Here is a 16,772-nt window from a genome sequence, read left to right on the forward strand (position 1 = left end):
CCCCCCCAATCCCCTGCAGACTTACGTAACTTGCTGGTCCCGTCGGCTCCGTTCTTCCGATGAGGACCACAACAAAATGGCCGCCCCCATATAGCAAACAGTTCTCTGAAACTGTCTGCTGTACGGGGGCGGCCATTTTGTGGTGGTCCTCAGCAGATGAACGGACGGAGCCGCCGGGACCAGCGCGATAGGTAAGACTGCGGGGGAGGGGGTTAGCATGGGCGACGGGGCGACGGGGCGGCGGGGGGGGGGGGGTGGGGGGGGTGCTCGACGGGGCGGCGGGGGGTGGGTATGGGCGCCCCCCCCCCTAACGGCGGGGGGGCACCCAAAACGTAGCTACGCCACTGATCTACATGCTGCGGGCACGGTGCCTCATTACGCTCGGAACACTATTATATTCTCCCACTACACCCTAGTGGATGGTAGGGCATGAAATACCGCCTGTCGGCACAAAAAAATAAACAGTGACAAACTCACGTCGACCCTCCCATTGTGGACCGATTGCTTGTGTCAACCTTCCAACCCTGTTGAGCTTAGGCATGTCGATCTATTCCAAGTATTGACCTAAGGCCTGTAGACCTTCAGTGGTCGACCCAATGCATGTTGGCATAAAGAGGGTCAACCTAGAGACCGTATCCCATACATTTATTATTCTTGCATGCTGGGTAAATACTGTCTACTTTCACATGCAGCCTGCAAACGCCAAACAGCTTAATTTTTACATTGCACTGTACATGAGTTTGGCCTTGCGTCTGTCCAAGGGCCTGATTCAGACCTGATCAATGGGCTGCTAATCTTCCAAGACTAGAGATCAGGTAAACGTCGCCCCGCCAGAGTGAAAACCCGCCCCTGTGCGCAGCTGCGAATGGGTCTTAATCAAACCCTAAATCTCTCTACATGTTGCATCTGCCCCACCTGCAGCGCAGCTTGGTGTTACTGAGGTGCACAGTTACTATTTTCCTGGGCTCTAGATCTACGGTAGTTGACTGGTTTTAGGAAAAATCTAATTGGAATTTATTTGAAAATGTAATCCCAGTTTAGTTGTGTCTGTAGTTATATGACAATGACAGTATACTCTTCTAACACTGAGTATCATTCATTTGCTTTCTCTTCAATTAACTCAATAGGACTCATCCGCCTCGGTTCTAGCCTCCGCCCCTGGCTCAACGGGACAGAGTATGTTCTCACTGTGACGGCCACGGACGACAATTCTAGTGGCGGTCCACGCAGACTCACCAGTAACGCAACAGTCCTCATTCGAGTTGATGATATTAATAATAATAAGCCCATTTTTTATCAGGTAGGTGGAAATGTTGTCCCCTAAATCATTCAACCTTGTAACCCAATATATATTAACATGTATTTGTCCAACAGAGCTCTATACAGAATTATCTTTGGTTTGGTATCTTATTAAATGCGATTGATGTAACCCAACATAATTAAACTGGACACATCCACTAGACACAAGCGAGTTTGGCATTTTGTGGGTAGGGCTGGTGCTTTCTGCTGTGTTCTGGTGACAAACAGATTTTTTTTTTTTTAAACATGTCTTTATTAGTGGTGGAAGGTAGTGTCCCCAAATTGTCAGAAATGGGCTGAAATAGGAGATGAGTTTCCATTTAAGCGATTAGATCATGGTACTACTTGCATAGGGCCGTGGGCCAGATGCAACAAGCTTCAAAAGATGATAAAGTGGAGAGAGACAAACCACCAGCCACTTAGCTCGTAACTGCCATGATACATCTGGGTTTGAAAAATTAAAATGAAGGATCTGATCGGCTGGTAGTTTATCACTCTCCACTTTATCACTGTTTGAAGCTTGGTTCACCTAGCCCCATATTTGGTGTCATCACTGTTTATGTAAAGTTACAAGCGTACGGACTTTTACAATTTTGGAAGACAATTTTCAGATATATATTTCCAGGGGTGAAAAGAAACTGAACCATCTATGACAGGTGATGTCATTTTTATTCTCTTTGCCCATGATGTCATTTAATCCTGTGCCTGGGAAATCTCTTGCCGTCTTGCAGCGAATAAATGTGTAACATATACCAGGTAGTTGGGGACCATATAACGTGTAGGTAGGGGGTGTTAGGAGACGTGACAGGGTATGTAACTTATAAATGCCCCTGTCTTACCTGGCGGACTGACATCGTTACACATTCTCCCCTGGATGGTATTTGCCTTCGACATTCTTTAAGTGTTAATCCCATCCCCTCTTCCTATCGATTTGCAGTGCGCAGATTATAGCAAGAACACCTCTGTCTTGGAAAACCAGCCCCCCGGAACGTATGTACTTCGAGTGGATGCGAAAGATGCCGACACAGGGGTGAATGGACAAGTGAAATATGGGATTGTGCACAGAGAAGGCTTCCTGCCTGCCTTCACCATCCACCCAGACACAGGTAATGAGGACATGCAATTATCTCTTGTCTTTACAGCATGCCATGTTTTCTGCTGTTCTGGTGATGAAGAATCTGACTTTGGTGCTATTTGGCATGTATATAACTGAGTGCAGAAAAGTTGGACATCTGTCACAGAATAAATAAAGTGTAAATCCTGCTGTCACTCTGAATTATAATGTGACAGAAAGTCCCAGTGCTTACTGACATGCAGAAATGTAATAGCAAAACCAACATCAAGTCATGGGACACTTGAATATAACTGATCTGGCTGGGGAAGGCCAGAAGGTATGGGCGAATCACCAAGGAGATGACTGAGCCCCTAGAACTGACAATCGCTTTCACACTTTAATCACTTCGCTAACACTTCCTCTAGCAGGGGAAATCATACGATGATCGCAGACCATCGAATGTTTTCTCCTGCCTTCGGAAATAAAAGTCAGTTAACGGTCCTTGTCCATGGACGGTGGCCAATCAGGAGAAAGTCGGCTCCTGATTGGCCACTAGGCGGCCAATAGAATCATCCGGAGGAGAGGCGCGGAAGATGAAAATCTCTGCGTCTCTCCAGTCCGTGAGCGGGTACCAGCCGGGAGCAGCGCGTCTGGAGCTGAAGATGCCGGGGTCGTCGCCGGGGACCAGGTGAGTAGGATTTCTTTCCTCAGGCACCCCTTTGGATTACTACGGATCCAGGACCCCGGAATCTTCAGCCCAGGAGCCCCGGACCAGCCCCGGAACCAGGACCAAGGCCCCGGAACCGGACTCTTCAGCCCAGGAGCCCCGGACCAGCCCCGGAACCAGGACCAAGGCCCCAGAACCGGACTCTTCAGCCCAGGAGCCCCGGACCCCGGACCAGCCCCGGAACCAGGACCAAGGCCCCGGAACCGGACTCTTCAGCCCAGGAGCCCCGAACCCCGGACCAGCCCCGGAACCAGGACCAAGGCCCCGGAACCGGACTCTTCAGCCCAGGAGCCCCGGACCCAGGACCAGCCCCGGAACCGGACTTTTCAGCCCTGGAGCCAGGACCCCGGATCCAGGGACCGACCCACGGGCTCAAGGTAGGTAAGTATCAGTATGTGTGGGCTGTGGATGTATTAAACGTTTATTTTTCTGGGTGTCAGTGTTTTTTTTATTTAACTATTTCTTGTACTGTGGAACTACAAATGCCAGCAGGCCCTTTAATGCCCCGCATGCTGGGACTTGTGGTTCTCCAAGTCCCAGCATGCGGGGTAGGCTTGCTGGGACTCATAGTTCTACAGTATAAGACAATAGTTTTTATTCTTTTTTTACACTTTTCATCAGCCCGATGCCCACCGCCCAGGGGCATCGGGGACAGCCCCGGACTTTCAGCATGGGCTGGTAAGTCCTGGAGGGGGGGACCCCTTCTTTGGGGGGGTCCCCACTTCCCCAGGACCCCTGCCCATGCTGACCAGCCAGGGGGATAATGCTTTGGCCGCGGGACCTTATATAATAAGTGTCCCCCGGCTGTGGCATTACCCTGCTGGCTGGTTGGGTCTGGTGCTGGTTCTTGAAATGCGGGGGACCCCTAGTCATTTTGTCCCCCGTATTTTGGGAACCAGGACCTTGAGCCTGGTGCTGGTTTCATTAAATCAAGGGGACCCCTATTTGTCGGGGACCGTGATTTTATGTCACCAGCACCGGCTCAATGAGCCCGGGGCTGGTTATGCTCTGGCTGGGGACCCCGCACAGTTTTTTTTTTTTTAAACTGTTTAACCCTTTTTTTCCACCAGAACCCTGCACAGATCTCAATGATCTGTGCAGGGTTCTGGCTAATTTGCCCATCAGAACCTGGTCTGATTTTTGGGCGAATTTTAGACACATTTATACAAATTGCATACCATTAAATATGCGATTTGTATACGTTTCAATGTAAAAAACATCTGGATGCGATGTGCTGCGAGAAACAGCCATCGCATTTCCAGAATGTCCAATTTGTTGGCCAAAATCGCACTTTTTTCACATTTTCGCAGCTTATTAAATATGCGAAAATGGAAAAACATGCGATTTCAGCAGTTTTTGCGAAAAAAAATCGCTGAAAAAAAAAATTATCACTCCAAAGAATGTCACCCCTTGAATCACTGACTGATATTAAAAAAGTCATCAGCCTGGTGGTAACATATTGAAATGCATATAATAAAGGGTATACTCTATGGACCAATCATTCTCTTTATATCTCATATTATTACTTTTCTATATAGACTGTATGATTGGTTTGAGTTTGCAGTGATTAGCGGAGGTGGCGTATTGGCAATCTGACTCTCATATGTCGCACTTCTCGCTGTTCCCCATGTCCCGCAGGGATCATCACTACGCTCCAGAGTTTTGACCGGGAGAGAGAGAAGGAATATCCCCTGACTATCAAAGCCACAGACCAGGCTGCCGACCCCCTCATTGGCCTCTGCCAAATCACCATTGCCATCCTCGACCAGAACGACAATGACCCAAGCTTTGAAAACAACCGCTATGAATGTAAATGAGCCCCAGGGGGCGGAGTCAGATTCACGTTACTTTGTAATAGATTTCTGCATTATTTCTGCTCATTTTAAGTATATGGATTAGAATGTAATGAGGTTATTATAATGGGGTTATCGAGAGGGGAGGGTTATTTAACTAGTTTTCATGTAACCCTTCTCCAAAATGCCATAGATAGCCCACCTTCTAAATTTGGGCATTCCAAGCTGCAGGGCAGGAGTTTCTAACCACGCTCCTCAGGGCACACTAACAGTCCAGGTTATAAGGCTAGCCACACTTGAGCACATTTCACATAATTCCTTTTTTGCGTCCGTTTGGGGATCCAGTCACTAGGTCACCAAACATTAGGTCGACAGATCATTAGGTCGACACAAGCATTCGATCGACATGGGGTAGGTTGACAGTCGGCATGGGGGTTTTCGCTGTTTTTTGAGCCGACATGTATTTCATGCCCTACCATCCACCAGGGTGTGGTGGGAGAATAAAATAGTGTGCTGAGCGCAGTTAGCACTTTTTTAGTGTCCTTGTCGACTGTATCGACATTCGGGCCAAAAAAAGTGAAAAAACCCCATGTCAACCTTTTGACTGTCGACCTTTCCCATGTCGACCTAATACTTGTGTTGACCTAATGCTTGGAGACCTAACATATGTCTATCCAGTGATCCCATTCCATGCTGGCATTAGCATAGGGCAGTGTGTGCTGCATCGGCAGATGCCTCCCGCTCAGTATCCCCCTGGTTATCTCTTGCTTTGTGCGGTCAATAGATTTGCTGCAGACTCATTAAGCTCCAGTCCATTATCTGCTAATTAGTGGTCATACTGCCAATTAGTATTTTGCAGCACAATCAAAAAGTGACGTTATCCAGACAAAGGTAAAACCCTCCGAAGCCGCAATATAGAGTTGGTATTTGTGTTGTGCAATTCTGCTGCAGGCAGATCTGGGAGAGAGATGTCTGCAGCATTATTCTGGGCAGAGTCAGTCTGACACGCTGTCGGCATTTGGGACAGGAGAGAGGGAGCATAGAAGCTGGCACTGGGTCTCCGGTCCTTGGGTCGACAATCACTTGGTCGACCACTAATGGTCAACAGTGGCTAGGTCAAAAACTGTAATTGGTCCACATATCCTACAGTAGGGTCGACACAGTAAAAGGACGGCATTGACATGGTTGACACTGAAAAGGTCGACATGAGTTTTTTGTGGTTTTTTTTAGATTGACTTGGTTCATACTTCCAAGTGGGCATAGAGTCAGATTACAATGGTGTGCCCAGTGCAGCACGCCATGTGAGGGGACACAATACATATCGCCATATAGACACCAAAAAACACAAACAAACTTGTGTCAACCTTTTTTTAGTTTCAACCATGTCAATGCCGACCTTTACTTGCGTTGCCTTTCTGTCAATTTCGACACCCAGGGTATGTTGACCATTTCTAGGTGTCGACCTAGTGTCACTGTCGACCGTAAGTGGTCAACTTAAACCCCTTTCACATCGCACTTTTAAAACGGTATATTGCCGTTTTTTTTCCATTTTAAAATGTTTAAGGCTGCAATGTGAAAGTGCCAGAGTTGATTTACCGGTTAAAGTTAACCGGTATTTCAACACGGTTAAAAAGCAGAGTCCTACACGTTTTAAAGCCGTTTTTTTGGCAGTTTGAACAGCTCTATTTCAATGGCTTGAAACGTGTCCCTTGGGGGTTAAACGGGTTGAATGTTTGAATGGTATTAAATGATTTTTAAAACGGTTTTCACCTGCAATGTGAAAGGTCTCAAGGCTCAGACCCGTTTTAAAGTCCCATTTAAGAATACCGTGTCATTACCCATTTCTGCAATGTGAAAGCAGTATTAGTGACTGCCGACCTAGACATTGTCCCATTATACCATAAACAATAAACAGTGCGAGTAGCGTCCTCCTCCATACCCAATAGGAGACACAGGGAACGGCATTGCAGATCCCAATGCCATTCTGTGGAGCCATGGAGTCAGACAGGAAGTCGGAACTGGCATCTGCATTGCAGTTGTAATGGAGTACGTAATTGCTGAGCATGTTGGGCAACTGCTACGCTTGCGATGCCTAGCGGTTCCCTCTCGGAGAAGGATTGCTGCTGCATCGCCCATTGCGACTGCATCTGAAGCAGTCCCGGCGGCTTTGCAACTGTTCCGGAAGCACACAGTGAAAAATAGAATCCCCCAATATCCTATATACCCCCCCCCCCCCAACCCAGAACAAGAAATCCAGATTACTTTGTTGATTAATATTTAAGAATTACATTAGAAATCTTACAAACCATAAAAACCCTGTTGACAAGAATCATTCAAAGGCCTAAAGTATAAAGCAGATGATAATTGTGGGGTTTCCCTGTCCCCTAGATTTCCTGAAGGAAGACACCGCGGTGGGCACAAGCTTCCTGCGTATTGCTGCACATGACGAGGACTATGGCATTAATGCGGCACTTACTTACTCTGTGGCGGGGGACGAGCAGCCATTCTTCCAGATCAACAGGACAACGGGGTGGCTGTATGTCAACCAGCTTTTATCGCGGGTAAGGTTACAATAAAATCCTTCCACTACGCTCTGTTATTTGTGGACCTGTTTGGCAATACGCCCCTTTGGTGAGCGGTAATGTGCCACCCCCAGTTCCCGCATTGCACCGTCAGACCCCATGACCTTGATTTGACCTTTCTCAAACCCCGATACAGAGCTGTTGGTAGCGCTCAACAAGATGGACACTACCAGGACCTTGGCACAAGAGTTCTGCCAGGAATATCGCTGGTTCCATTGTATCCGGATGATGGGTCAACAATGTCTAGGCCAACAGTAGGTCAACCAATGAATGGTTGACAGGCACAAGGTCAACATGGAAAAAAGGTCAACACAAGCAATAGGTCGACATGGCCATGGTGGAGGCATGAAAAGGTCAATGTGTATTTTTCACAATTTTTAAATTTCTTTGGACTTTACAATCCACGGGGACTACGGATGGGAAGGGTAAAATGTGCTGAGCGCAGCGGTGGTGAGCCATGCGAGGGGACGCGCTAAATTAATTAATGGTTTATGATGACAGATGTCAACATTGACACAAAAAAAACCATGAAACATGTTTACTTGTGTTGACCTTTTTTGTCTATATTGACCTGTTACATGTTGAGGTTTTTCCTATGTTGACCTGGTGTCTGTCAAGTTATTAACTATTGAATTAGACACTGGTGACACTATGATCCACACCCGGCTAAGGACAAAATAAATTGTTTAAAGGAGTGTGTGTGTGTGTGTGTGTATCTGTATGTGTGTCTGTATGTATGTGTGGGTGTCTGTGTGTATATTTACAGTATGTGTGTCTGTATGTATGTATGTATGTGTGTGTCTGGATGTGTGTGTGGGTATCTGTGTGTATATGTACAGTATGTGTGTCTGTGCATATGTATGTGTGTGTCTGTATGTATGTGTGTCTGTATGTATGTGTGGGTGTCTGTGTGTATATGTACAGTATGTGTGTCTGTATGTGTTGCATATGTACAGTAAGTGTGTCTGTGCATATGTATGTGTGTGTCTGTATGTGTGTGTGTCAGTGTGTGTGTGTGTGTGTGTGTGTGTGTGTGTGTGTGTGTTTGTGTGTGGGTTTGGGGTCTTTCTAGGTGCAATAAAAATACAGATGAAGAGAAATACTTTTACGTTAATACTTTATAATATGTTAAATCCATTAAGTTTTTCTGTATAATCCTAAAAATCATGGAAACTTCAGGGTAAGGTGAGTGAGGGTAAGGTGAGTGAGGGTAGGGTGAGTGAGGGTAGGGTGAGTGAGGGTAGGGTGAGTGAGTGTGGGGTGAGTGTGGTTGGGGTGAGTGTGGTTGGGGTGAGTGAGTGTGGTTGGGGTGAGTGTGGTTGGGGTGAGTGAGTGTGGGGTGAGTGTGGTTGGGGTGAGTGAGTGTGGGGTGAGTGTGGTTGGGGTGAGTGTGGGGTGAGTGTGGTTGGGGTGAGTGTGGTTGGGGTGAGTGGTTGGGGTGAGTGAGTGTGGGGTGAGTGTGGTTGGGGTGAGTGAGTGTGGGGTGAGTGTGGTTGGGGTGAGTGAGTGTGGGGTGAGTGTGGTTGGGGTGAGTGAGTGTGGGGTGAGTGTGGTTGGGGTGAGTGTTGTTGGGGTGAGTGAGTGTGGGGTGAGTGTGGTTGGGGTGAGTGAGTGTGGGGTGAGTGTGGTTGGGGTGAGTGTGGTTGGGGTGAGTGTGGTTGGGGTGAGTGGGCTCCTGTGTAAGTGACAGAATGTGGAGAGACATATGCGCCCCAGGCCTGTGTGTATTCCTTTCCTGTGTCCTGTTGGGATTGTCTCTGTCTGTGTGATGAGCAGCTCTTGTGACAGATAAAGACACATGTACGGCACAAACAATTCATGTTACAAGAGAAAGTACTCTGCTCCTTCTCTGCAGCTGATGTACTGTGATCCGTTCAGGGACTGCGGGACATCTCCTGCGCTCACAGCTGGTGGCCTGGTAACCAGTCGCTGCACTGGGGGGGGGGGGGGGGTTGGACAGTTTTAGGCTCTGACGAGTTGCCGTGTCCAGTTTTCTGTGCATCCGGATGGGGCAACGTCTTGCCGCGGAGTCTGTCCTGCTCACATTCCTGCGGTCGCTGCAGGAGGACAGATGTTTGCGGAGAATCCAAATGCTCAGATGTCGACATTGACACAAAAAAACACTGCAAAATGTATGCCTTTTTCATGTGTCGACTTTTCCCATGTCGACGTTGATCTTGTGCATGTTGCCCGGGAGTATTCCACCTAAATCTGGGTACACACTGTCCAATATTAATGAACTATGGCCCTTATTCAGATCTGATCGCAGTACAAATTCATACCTCCCAACAGTCCCGAAAACCGCGGGAATGTCCTGGTTTTCGGGGACATTCCCCAACCCTCCCGCGGCCGGCAGTGTCCCGCGGCGAGGGGGGGGGGGGCTGTTGGGAGTCCCCCCTGTCGGCTGCTGAGCAGTGGTGAATAAATGCTGTGCGCACACACACAGTGTCTATTCCCGCAGCCAGGGGGCTGGGGGCATGGCTAGAGGCTCACTGAGCCTCTGGGTCATGCCCCCATCGTGTCAAAATGGGGGCGTGGCCTCACGGGAGAGCCGCGAGTATAGGTCACACCCTTTTAATTAGGCCACGCCCCAACATTTTTTCGGCGCACATCCCTCTGTCCCACCTCCGTCTCCCTGAAAGTTGGGAGGTATGCAAATTTGTTCCCTAAAATGGACAAAACCATGTGCACTACAGGTGGGGCAGATGTAACATGTGCAGAGAGAGGTAGATTTAGGGGAGTTATTTTGTTTCTGTGCAGTGTAAATACTGGCTGCATTATTTTTACACTGCAATTTAGATTTCAGTTTCAACGCACCCCACCCAAATATAACTCTCTCTGCACAGGTTTTGCCCATTTTGAGAACAAATTTGTACTGCGATCACATCTGAATAAGGGCCTTTATACATGGTAACTATATAGTTACCAATATAATTGTGCATATGGCTCAGTGTGTATCTGAAGCCTGGTTGTCTGAACATGCTGTCCAATCTGACGGTCAGTGACTATATTTTTGGCGGGGTTCCCGGTGATGTTACTGAACGATTTTGTTAAGTGTTTACCCGTGGGTTGTCCGTTGTTTTGGGCACCGCCGATATCGATAACGGACCTTTAAACTTTTTTATAACGTCCCCATCAAAGCTTATTGACAATTTTATTGGTTGCCCTGTGGCCCCAACGACATTAATCTGGGCCCTGGATGCTTAAGGGGTGCACAGGTGTCCTATACCTGTCCTGGAAGGATAAATATATTTTTGGTGCGAGAGCCCCAGCGAGTCATAAACCTTAGTTGGCCAATTGTTTTGCACTTGTCGTCAGACCAACAATCAAAGATTCTAAGCAATGATCAATGATCACTGAGTACCAGATCCTGCTTGTCAGAATAACCAGATTGAATTATTCAGAAGATGGGCTTAGCTACGTTCCCGGTGTGTACCGGAGACTCCTGGGGAATATTTACAAAATATTGACTTTTATCGCTGTCAGATCGATTAAAATCTATCTTAATCGATGTTGGGCTTCCCGGGCTAGAATAAATCTCTACTAACATTAAAAAATTTATATTAAAAAATCATCTATTAGTTTATGTATGTTTTAGCCTTGGAAGCCCAACATCAATATTGATTTTAACTCATCTGAAATCGACCAGTGACAAAGAGGAGACAGGTGTCCCGGTTCCGGGAACTTTGCTGTATGAAGCGGGCAGTCAGAGAGCGTGATAATGCAATTTGCAGTGAAGTTGTGCGGTTATTTCTTGTACAGCGGGGCACACTTATATACACTGCGCTATGCCCCCACAGCTCCCACCTTAGTGTCCACCTCCTGGCATCTCCTGAGGTTCCTGGTTAACAGGTACAGTTCTGTGCAGTCTTCTGTCATTGGAAAATCATTTCTGATTGGGTCCTCAGTAGCATATTGTGAGATTCATTTTGTTTCCCTTTAGATGTCCTCAATAACACAAGAAGTCATTGCCACGGACGGAGGAAACCGGAGCACGCGGGTGGAGGTGGTGGTACGGGTCACAGATGCCCAGAACCAGCCCCCGGTGTGGGAAAAAGATCGATACGAAATTGTCATACCGGAGAATACGCAGAGGGATACGCCTGTTGTGGTACCATTATATGCATTCAATAAGATACAATTATTGTAACATTCGGTACTGAGCTAATACTGGGGCTTATTCAGGTGCAGTTGGTGTTGCTGTCACTTCCTTGGAAGCAGCAGTGATTGCGCTGTACGGTAATGCAGCAAGAGGCGTCTATTACAGGCAGACGCCTCCTGCTGCAATAGTGATCCAACCTGCGTTCTAGTATGCAGCATCCAATCACTGACTCACCCTCGGGTGGCTGGCAGCACCAATTGGGATGCAGAAGCCGGCCGACGCAGAAGCCAGTAAAGCCGACCTCTTCCCTCCCTTTAAGCGCCGTTGATACACCAGCAGACTGTCGATCATTTGTCAGTCAAGTGCCATCCTGCTTCATACATCTCAGGACCCATTCATGCAGAACGGGTCCTGGGCTTGCGCTAAGTACCCACAATCGGTACTTTGCGAAACAGAGCAACTCCAACTGCATCAGACCAACCCCCACTGTACAAATATTGGGGATGCGGTCATTTGGTCTACTGCATTATGGTCGACAGTCATTAGGTCGAATCCATTAGGTCGACATGCTAAAAGGTCGACATGACTCTAGGTCGACATGGGAAAGGTCGACATGATTCTAGTTCGAAAGGTCATTAGTTCGACAGGTCATTAGTTCGACAAGGTCATTAGTTCGACATTGTCTATGTCGACATTCACAAGGTCGACATGGAGTTTTTCACTGTTTTTTGAGCCAACATGTGCCGACAGGCGGTATTTCATGCCCTACCATCCACTAGGGCGTGGTGGGAGAATAAAATAGTGTGCCGAGCGTAGCGAGGCACCGTGCCCGACGCATAGCGAGCGCAGCGAGCGATGCGAGGGGATGCAGTGCACTTTAAACTGTGTCCATGTCGACTGTGTTGACATTCAGGTAAAAAAACAGTGAAAAACCCCATGTCGACCTTGTGAATGTCGACATAGACAATGTCGAACTAATGACCTTGTCGAACTAATGACCTGTCGAACTAATGACCTTTCGACCTAGAATTATGTCGACCTTTTCCCATGTCGACCTAGAGTCATGTCGACCTTTTAGCATGTCGACCTAATGGATTCGACCTAATGACTTTCGACCATAATGCAATAGACCAAATGATCCCAACCCAAATATTGCAGCCTGCAGTCAGAATCAGTTGCATCCAAGAGACATTTAAAATCTTTCACCTGTATATATAGAATGTGATGACACAGAGAGTCGACATGTAGGGGATTTACCTTTTTTATTTTTTTTAGCTACATGGTGGCTAATACTTCAAAAAAGATCGTTCTAGTCCAGTTTCTCCCACATAACTATATCCACCACCTACAATGAAGGACAGCAACTGCAGTGTGTGTGTGGGGAGGGACGGCAGTGACCCCCTTCCCCAAAATGATAGGAGGCCACTAGACCAAGCTATAAGAAACTGTAAATAAATAAATAAAGTGTTGCTACCCCCTGACTATCGCTGCATATCACAGTCACTATGAAGAGCTACACTGAGAATCCCAGATTACTCTTCATGTCATGCAGTTCACACCTGTCTGGGGAAAGTGCAGATTTCACGTCTTGTTAATGCACGAGAAGCGCATCAGGAATAGAACAAATTACTTTAAGTGATGCAGTTCACAGCTCCGCACTCTGACATCTTAATGCTGCCCGGAGATTGTCGCCCGCATTACGTTCTGCTTTTTATGCACAAACTTGGACTTTATTTACCGCACAGGAAAACCAGGGAGGGGGCAGCAGCATACAGGGGAACCATTTAAGAATCATTCCTTCATGTATTATTATAACATTCTTGTGTTTTACCAAATGCCTAGTTTTTTCCCCATATATACTGTATATATATATATGTATATATATATATGTATATATATATATATATATATATATAGCTAACTACTCACCTCTGTGAGTAGTTAGCCAGTGACCACTAAAGTGACCGCCACTGACCACTAGAGGCCACTTGACGGACCAAATTACTGTGCTAAAAGATGTCATAGCAGAAAGTGAAAGCAAATTTTGTAGGGACACTGATCTGTTTAAAACATACTGGATATGCAGAGAGGAAACTGTGAAGACAGACATTGGAGGTAGGAGCAGTTAGGGACTGGGGTGGGGTGGAGAGTTTGTGGGCTAAAAACTGTCACAGCTCAAACTGAAAATATAAACGGTCGAAGCTCAAAGTGAAAGTACATTGCAGAAGCCGTCATTTTGACTGGCTTTTAAGTAGATCAAAATAACAGGCGAGGTGGTGACCCTGTGGCATTCACAATAGACAATTTAGGGCGTATTTGCTCACCATGCCCTGGGCAGTGACCACTGGTGTAAACAGCTAATGGTGAGTGTATAACACAGAACAGTGGTACATCGTTATTGTCCTGTAATTACTGTACATTGGAACCCATGGGGTGACAGACGTCTCATTCCTACATGCTCCTGAGGGCACGTGGGTGGCAGCGGTATCTCACGCACCATTATTACAACAATGCAATCAGTGCCCATAATCTACTGGAAATATAGGAACAGCAACTAGATAGATCCAATATGGTGACCCACTCACACACCGTGTCAGTTCTTCTTCCTTTGTCCCCTAGGAACAGCGAACTGAAGATAGAAGTGGCCCTTTAACTAAAAATGTTCAGAATAATGATGACATTTGCTATTGGTCTGCATGTCGACCATCAGTATGTCGGCATGGACGGGAGATCAATATGACGTTGCTAGAGTGTCAACCTTTGGCATTTTGACTCAGGTGGCTTCACATATTGCTCCCAGCGGAACCTATATCTAACCCTAACTGCACTCTATCCTTATCCGCAGCCTAATCCTTACCGCAACCTAGCCTTAACTGCAGCCTAGCCTAACCTTAACCATGGCCTAACCCTAACCACAGCCTAGAATAACCTTAACCGCGGATTAACCCTAACAATGTCGACCTCCCACCCATGTTGACATTCTGAATGTATATTTCTGCACAGGTTGTTAAAGCGACAGTACTCCATGGGGACCCTCGGGTGACCTACAACTTGGAGGAGGGTCTGGTTCCTGAGAGCAACATGCCGATCCGCTTTTACCTGACCATGAACCGGGAGGATGGCTCTGCCTCGGTTCTGGTGGCAGAAAATCTAGACTATGAAACCACCAAGAATTTCATCCTGAAGATCCGAGCTCAGAACGTGGCCCCTGTGCCTCTAGCTGCTTTCACTACAGTCTACATTAACATCACCGGTAAGGTCGGGAGGTGCTGCCGCCACCACGGGGCACTGAGGTTTCTGTTGGCTTGGAGCCTAATCACTGACGTTACTATTTGTACTTGCAGATGTGAATGATAACGTCCCATTCTTCAGCTCCTCCATATACGAGGCTTCGGTGACCGAAGGGCTTGAGTTGGGAACCTTCGTGCTTCAGGTTTCTGCATCAGACCAAGACCTTGGTCTTAATGGAGAGGTAAGTTTGCACTATATACTACACCTCATTTATCTACTCTTTTTTTTTTGTGTGTATTTTTATTTAATAGCGGCCTATTTGTAAATATGTACAATGTGTATGATGTAGACAAACGGCATATTTGCATAAGTTTATGTATTACAGCTAGGTACTAATGACATGGTATCAGAATCCTGATGTTTGGGTTTCAGCCAGTCGGAATGCCGACAGCGGCATCCCGACATTCAGAATTCTGATGGATCCCAGTGAGTATATTAACCCTAACCCTCCTGCACCTCATCCTAAAACTGTCCCCTCCCACAGCCTAACCCTCCCCTCCTGACCTCACCCTAAGTATCCCCCTCCCACAGCCCTACCCTAACTATCCCCTCCCACAGCCTAACCCTCCGCTCCTGCACCTCACCCTAACTATCCCCTACCACAACGTAACCCTAACTATCCCCACCCACAGCCTAACCCTCCCCTCCCACAGCCTAACCGTCCCCACCCACAGCCTAACCACCCCCCCTATACCTCACCCAAACTATCCCCTCCCACAGCCTTACCCTAACCCTCCCCTCCTGACCTCACCCTAACTATCCCCCTCCCACAGCCCTACCCTAACTATCCCCTCCCACAGCCTAACCCTCCACTCCTGCACCTCACCCTAACTATCCCCTACCACAACGTAACCCTAACTATCCCCTCCCACAGCCTAACCATCCCCACCCACAGCCTAACCATCCCCCCTATACCTCACCCAAACTATCCCCTCCCACAGCCTTACCCTAACCCTCCCCTCCTGACCTCACCCTAACTATCCCCCTCCCACAGCCCTACCCTAACTATCCCCTCCCACAGCCTAACCCTCCGCTCCTGCACCTCACCCTAACTATCCCCTACCACAACGTAACCCTAACTATCCCCACCCACATCCTAACCCTCCCCTCCCACAGCCTTACCATCCCCTCCCACAGCCTAACCATCCCCCCTATACCTCACCCAAACTATCCCCTCCCACAGCTTTACCCTAACCCTCCTCTCCCACAGCCTAAGCCTAACCCTAACCCTTCCCCTAGTGCTTAACCCTAACCTCCCCCACCCCCCGCAGACATAACCTAACCCTCCACCTAGTGCCAAACCTTAAACCTAACACTAACCCTAGTTCTTAGTTACCATCAGGATCTGTCGGAATTCTGAATATAGTGATGCTACTATTGGGATCCTGACCAAATCCCATAGTAGCCTATTGCAGGATTTCACAGAGATCTCCCGCAGAAGACTAAGTAGCTCTGTAGATCGCAGTCTCCATTTTTTTCAATGGGGACTACAACCGGATCCCTTCAGTAGGCCTATGTACCAAGCAAAGCTTTCCAGAGTTTGGCATGTTAGTTTGCACCATCTTCAGACGATATACTCTGCTTTGAGCAGAAAGAGTCATAATAGACATAAAGTAGTGTATATTGCAGGAGAGGGATATATTCTGATCCCTCTCCTGCAACCTTGGTCCAGCAGAGCTCCTTTTTTATTCTGGGAACTGGTGCTGTATGCATGAGCAGTGTCAGATTCACCAGTGGAGACTTTCCCAAAAATAAAAAAAAACTCCTTCCAATATTCTGGGGAAAGTACCTCTCAGGGGACCACTAAGCTTCAAAAGTGATAAAATGGAGAGTAATAAACAGCCAGCCAATCAGCTCCTACCTGCCCAAATTTTTTTTTTGAAAAATGTCTGGCAGGAGCTGATTGGTTGGTTGTTTATCACTC

The 16,772-nt window shown here is 47.4% G+C and overlaps 1 protein-coding gene across 1 annotated transcript in view; it reads left to right on the plus strand.

Annotated features, from left to right (window-relative positions):
- Positions 1-16,772, plus strand: part of LOC146045855 (neural-cadherin-like) — a 99,270-nt gene that overhangs the window by 43,623 nt on the left and 38,875 nt on the right. Inside the window, exons 8-14 of the mRNA XM_083164964.1 lie at positions 1,128-1,300; positions 2,237-2,405; positions 4,719-4,889; positions 7,262-7,434; positions 11,399-11,566; positions 14,561-14,810; positions 14,902-15,029. Of these exons, the coding sequence (XP_083021090.1) occupies positions 1,128-1,300; positions 2,237-2,405; positions 4,719-4,889; positions 7,262-7,434; positions 11,399-11,566; positions 14,561-14,810; positions 14,902-15,029 (1,232 nt within the window). The remainder of the gene's footprint in view (positions 1-1,127; positions 1,301-2,236; positions 2,406-4,718; positions 4,890-7,261; positions 7,435-11,398; positions 11,567-14,560; positions 14,811-14,901; positions 15,030-16,772) is intronic.

This window comes from Crinia signifera, chromosome 11, assembly GCF_055691185.1.
Source record: "Crinia signifera chromosome 11, ASM5569118v1, whole genome shotgun sequence".
In the NCBI taxonomy this organism is placed as follows: domain Eukaryota; kingdom Metazoa; phylum Chordata; class Amphibia; order Anura; family Myobatrachidae; genus Crinia; species Crinia signifera.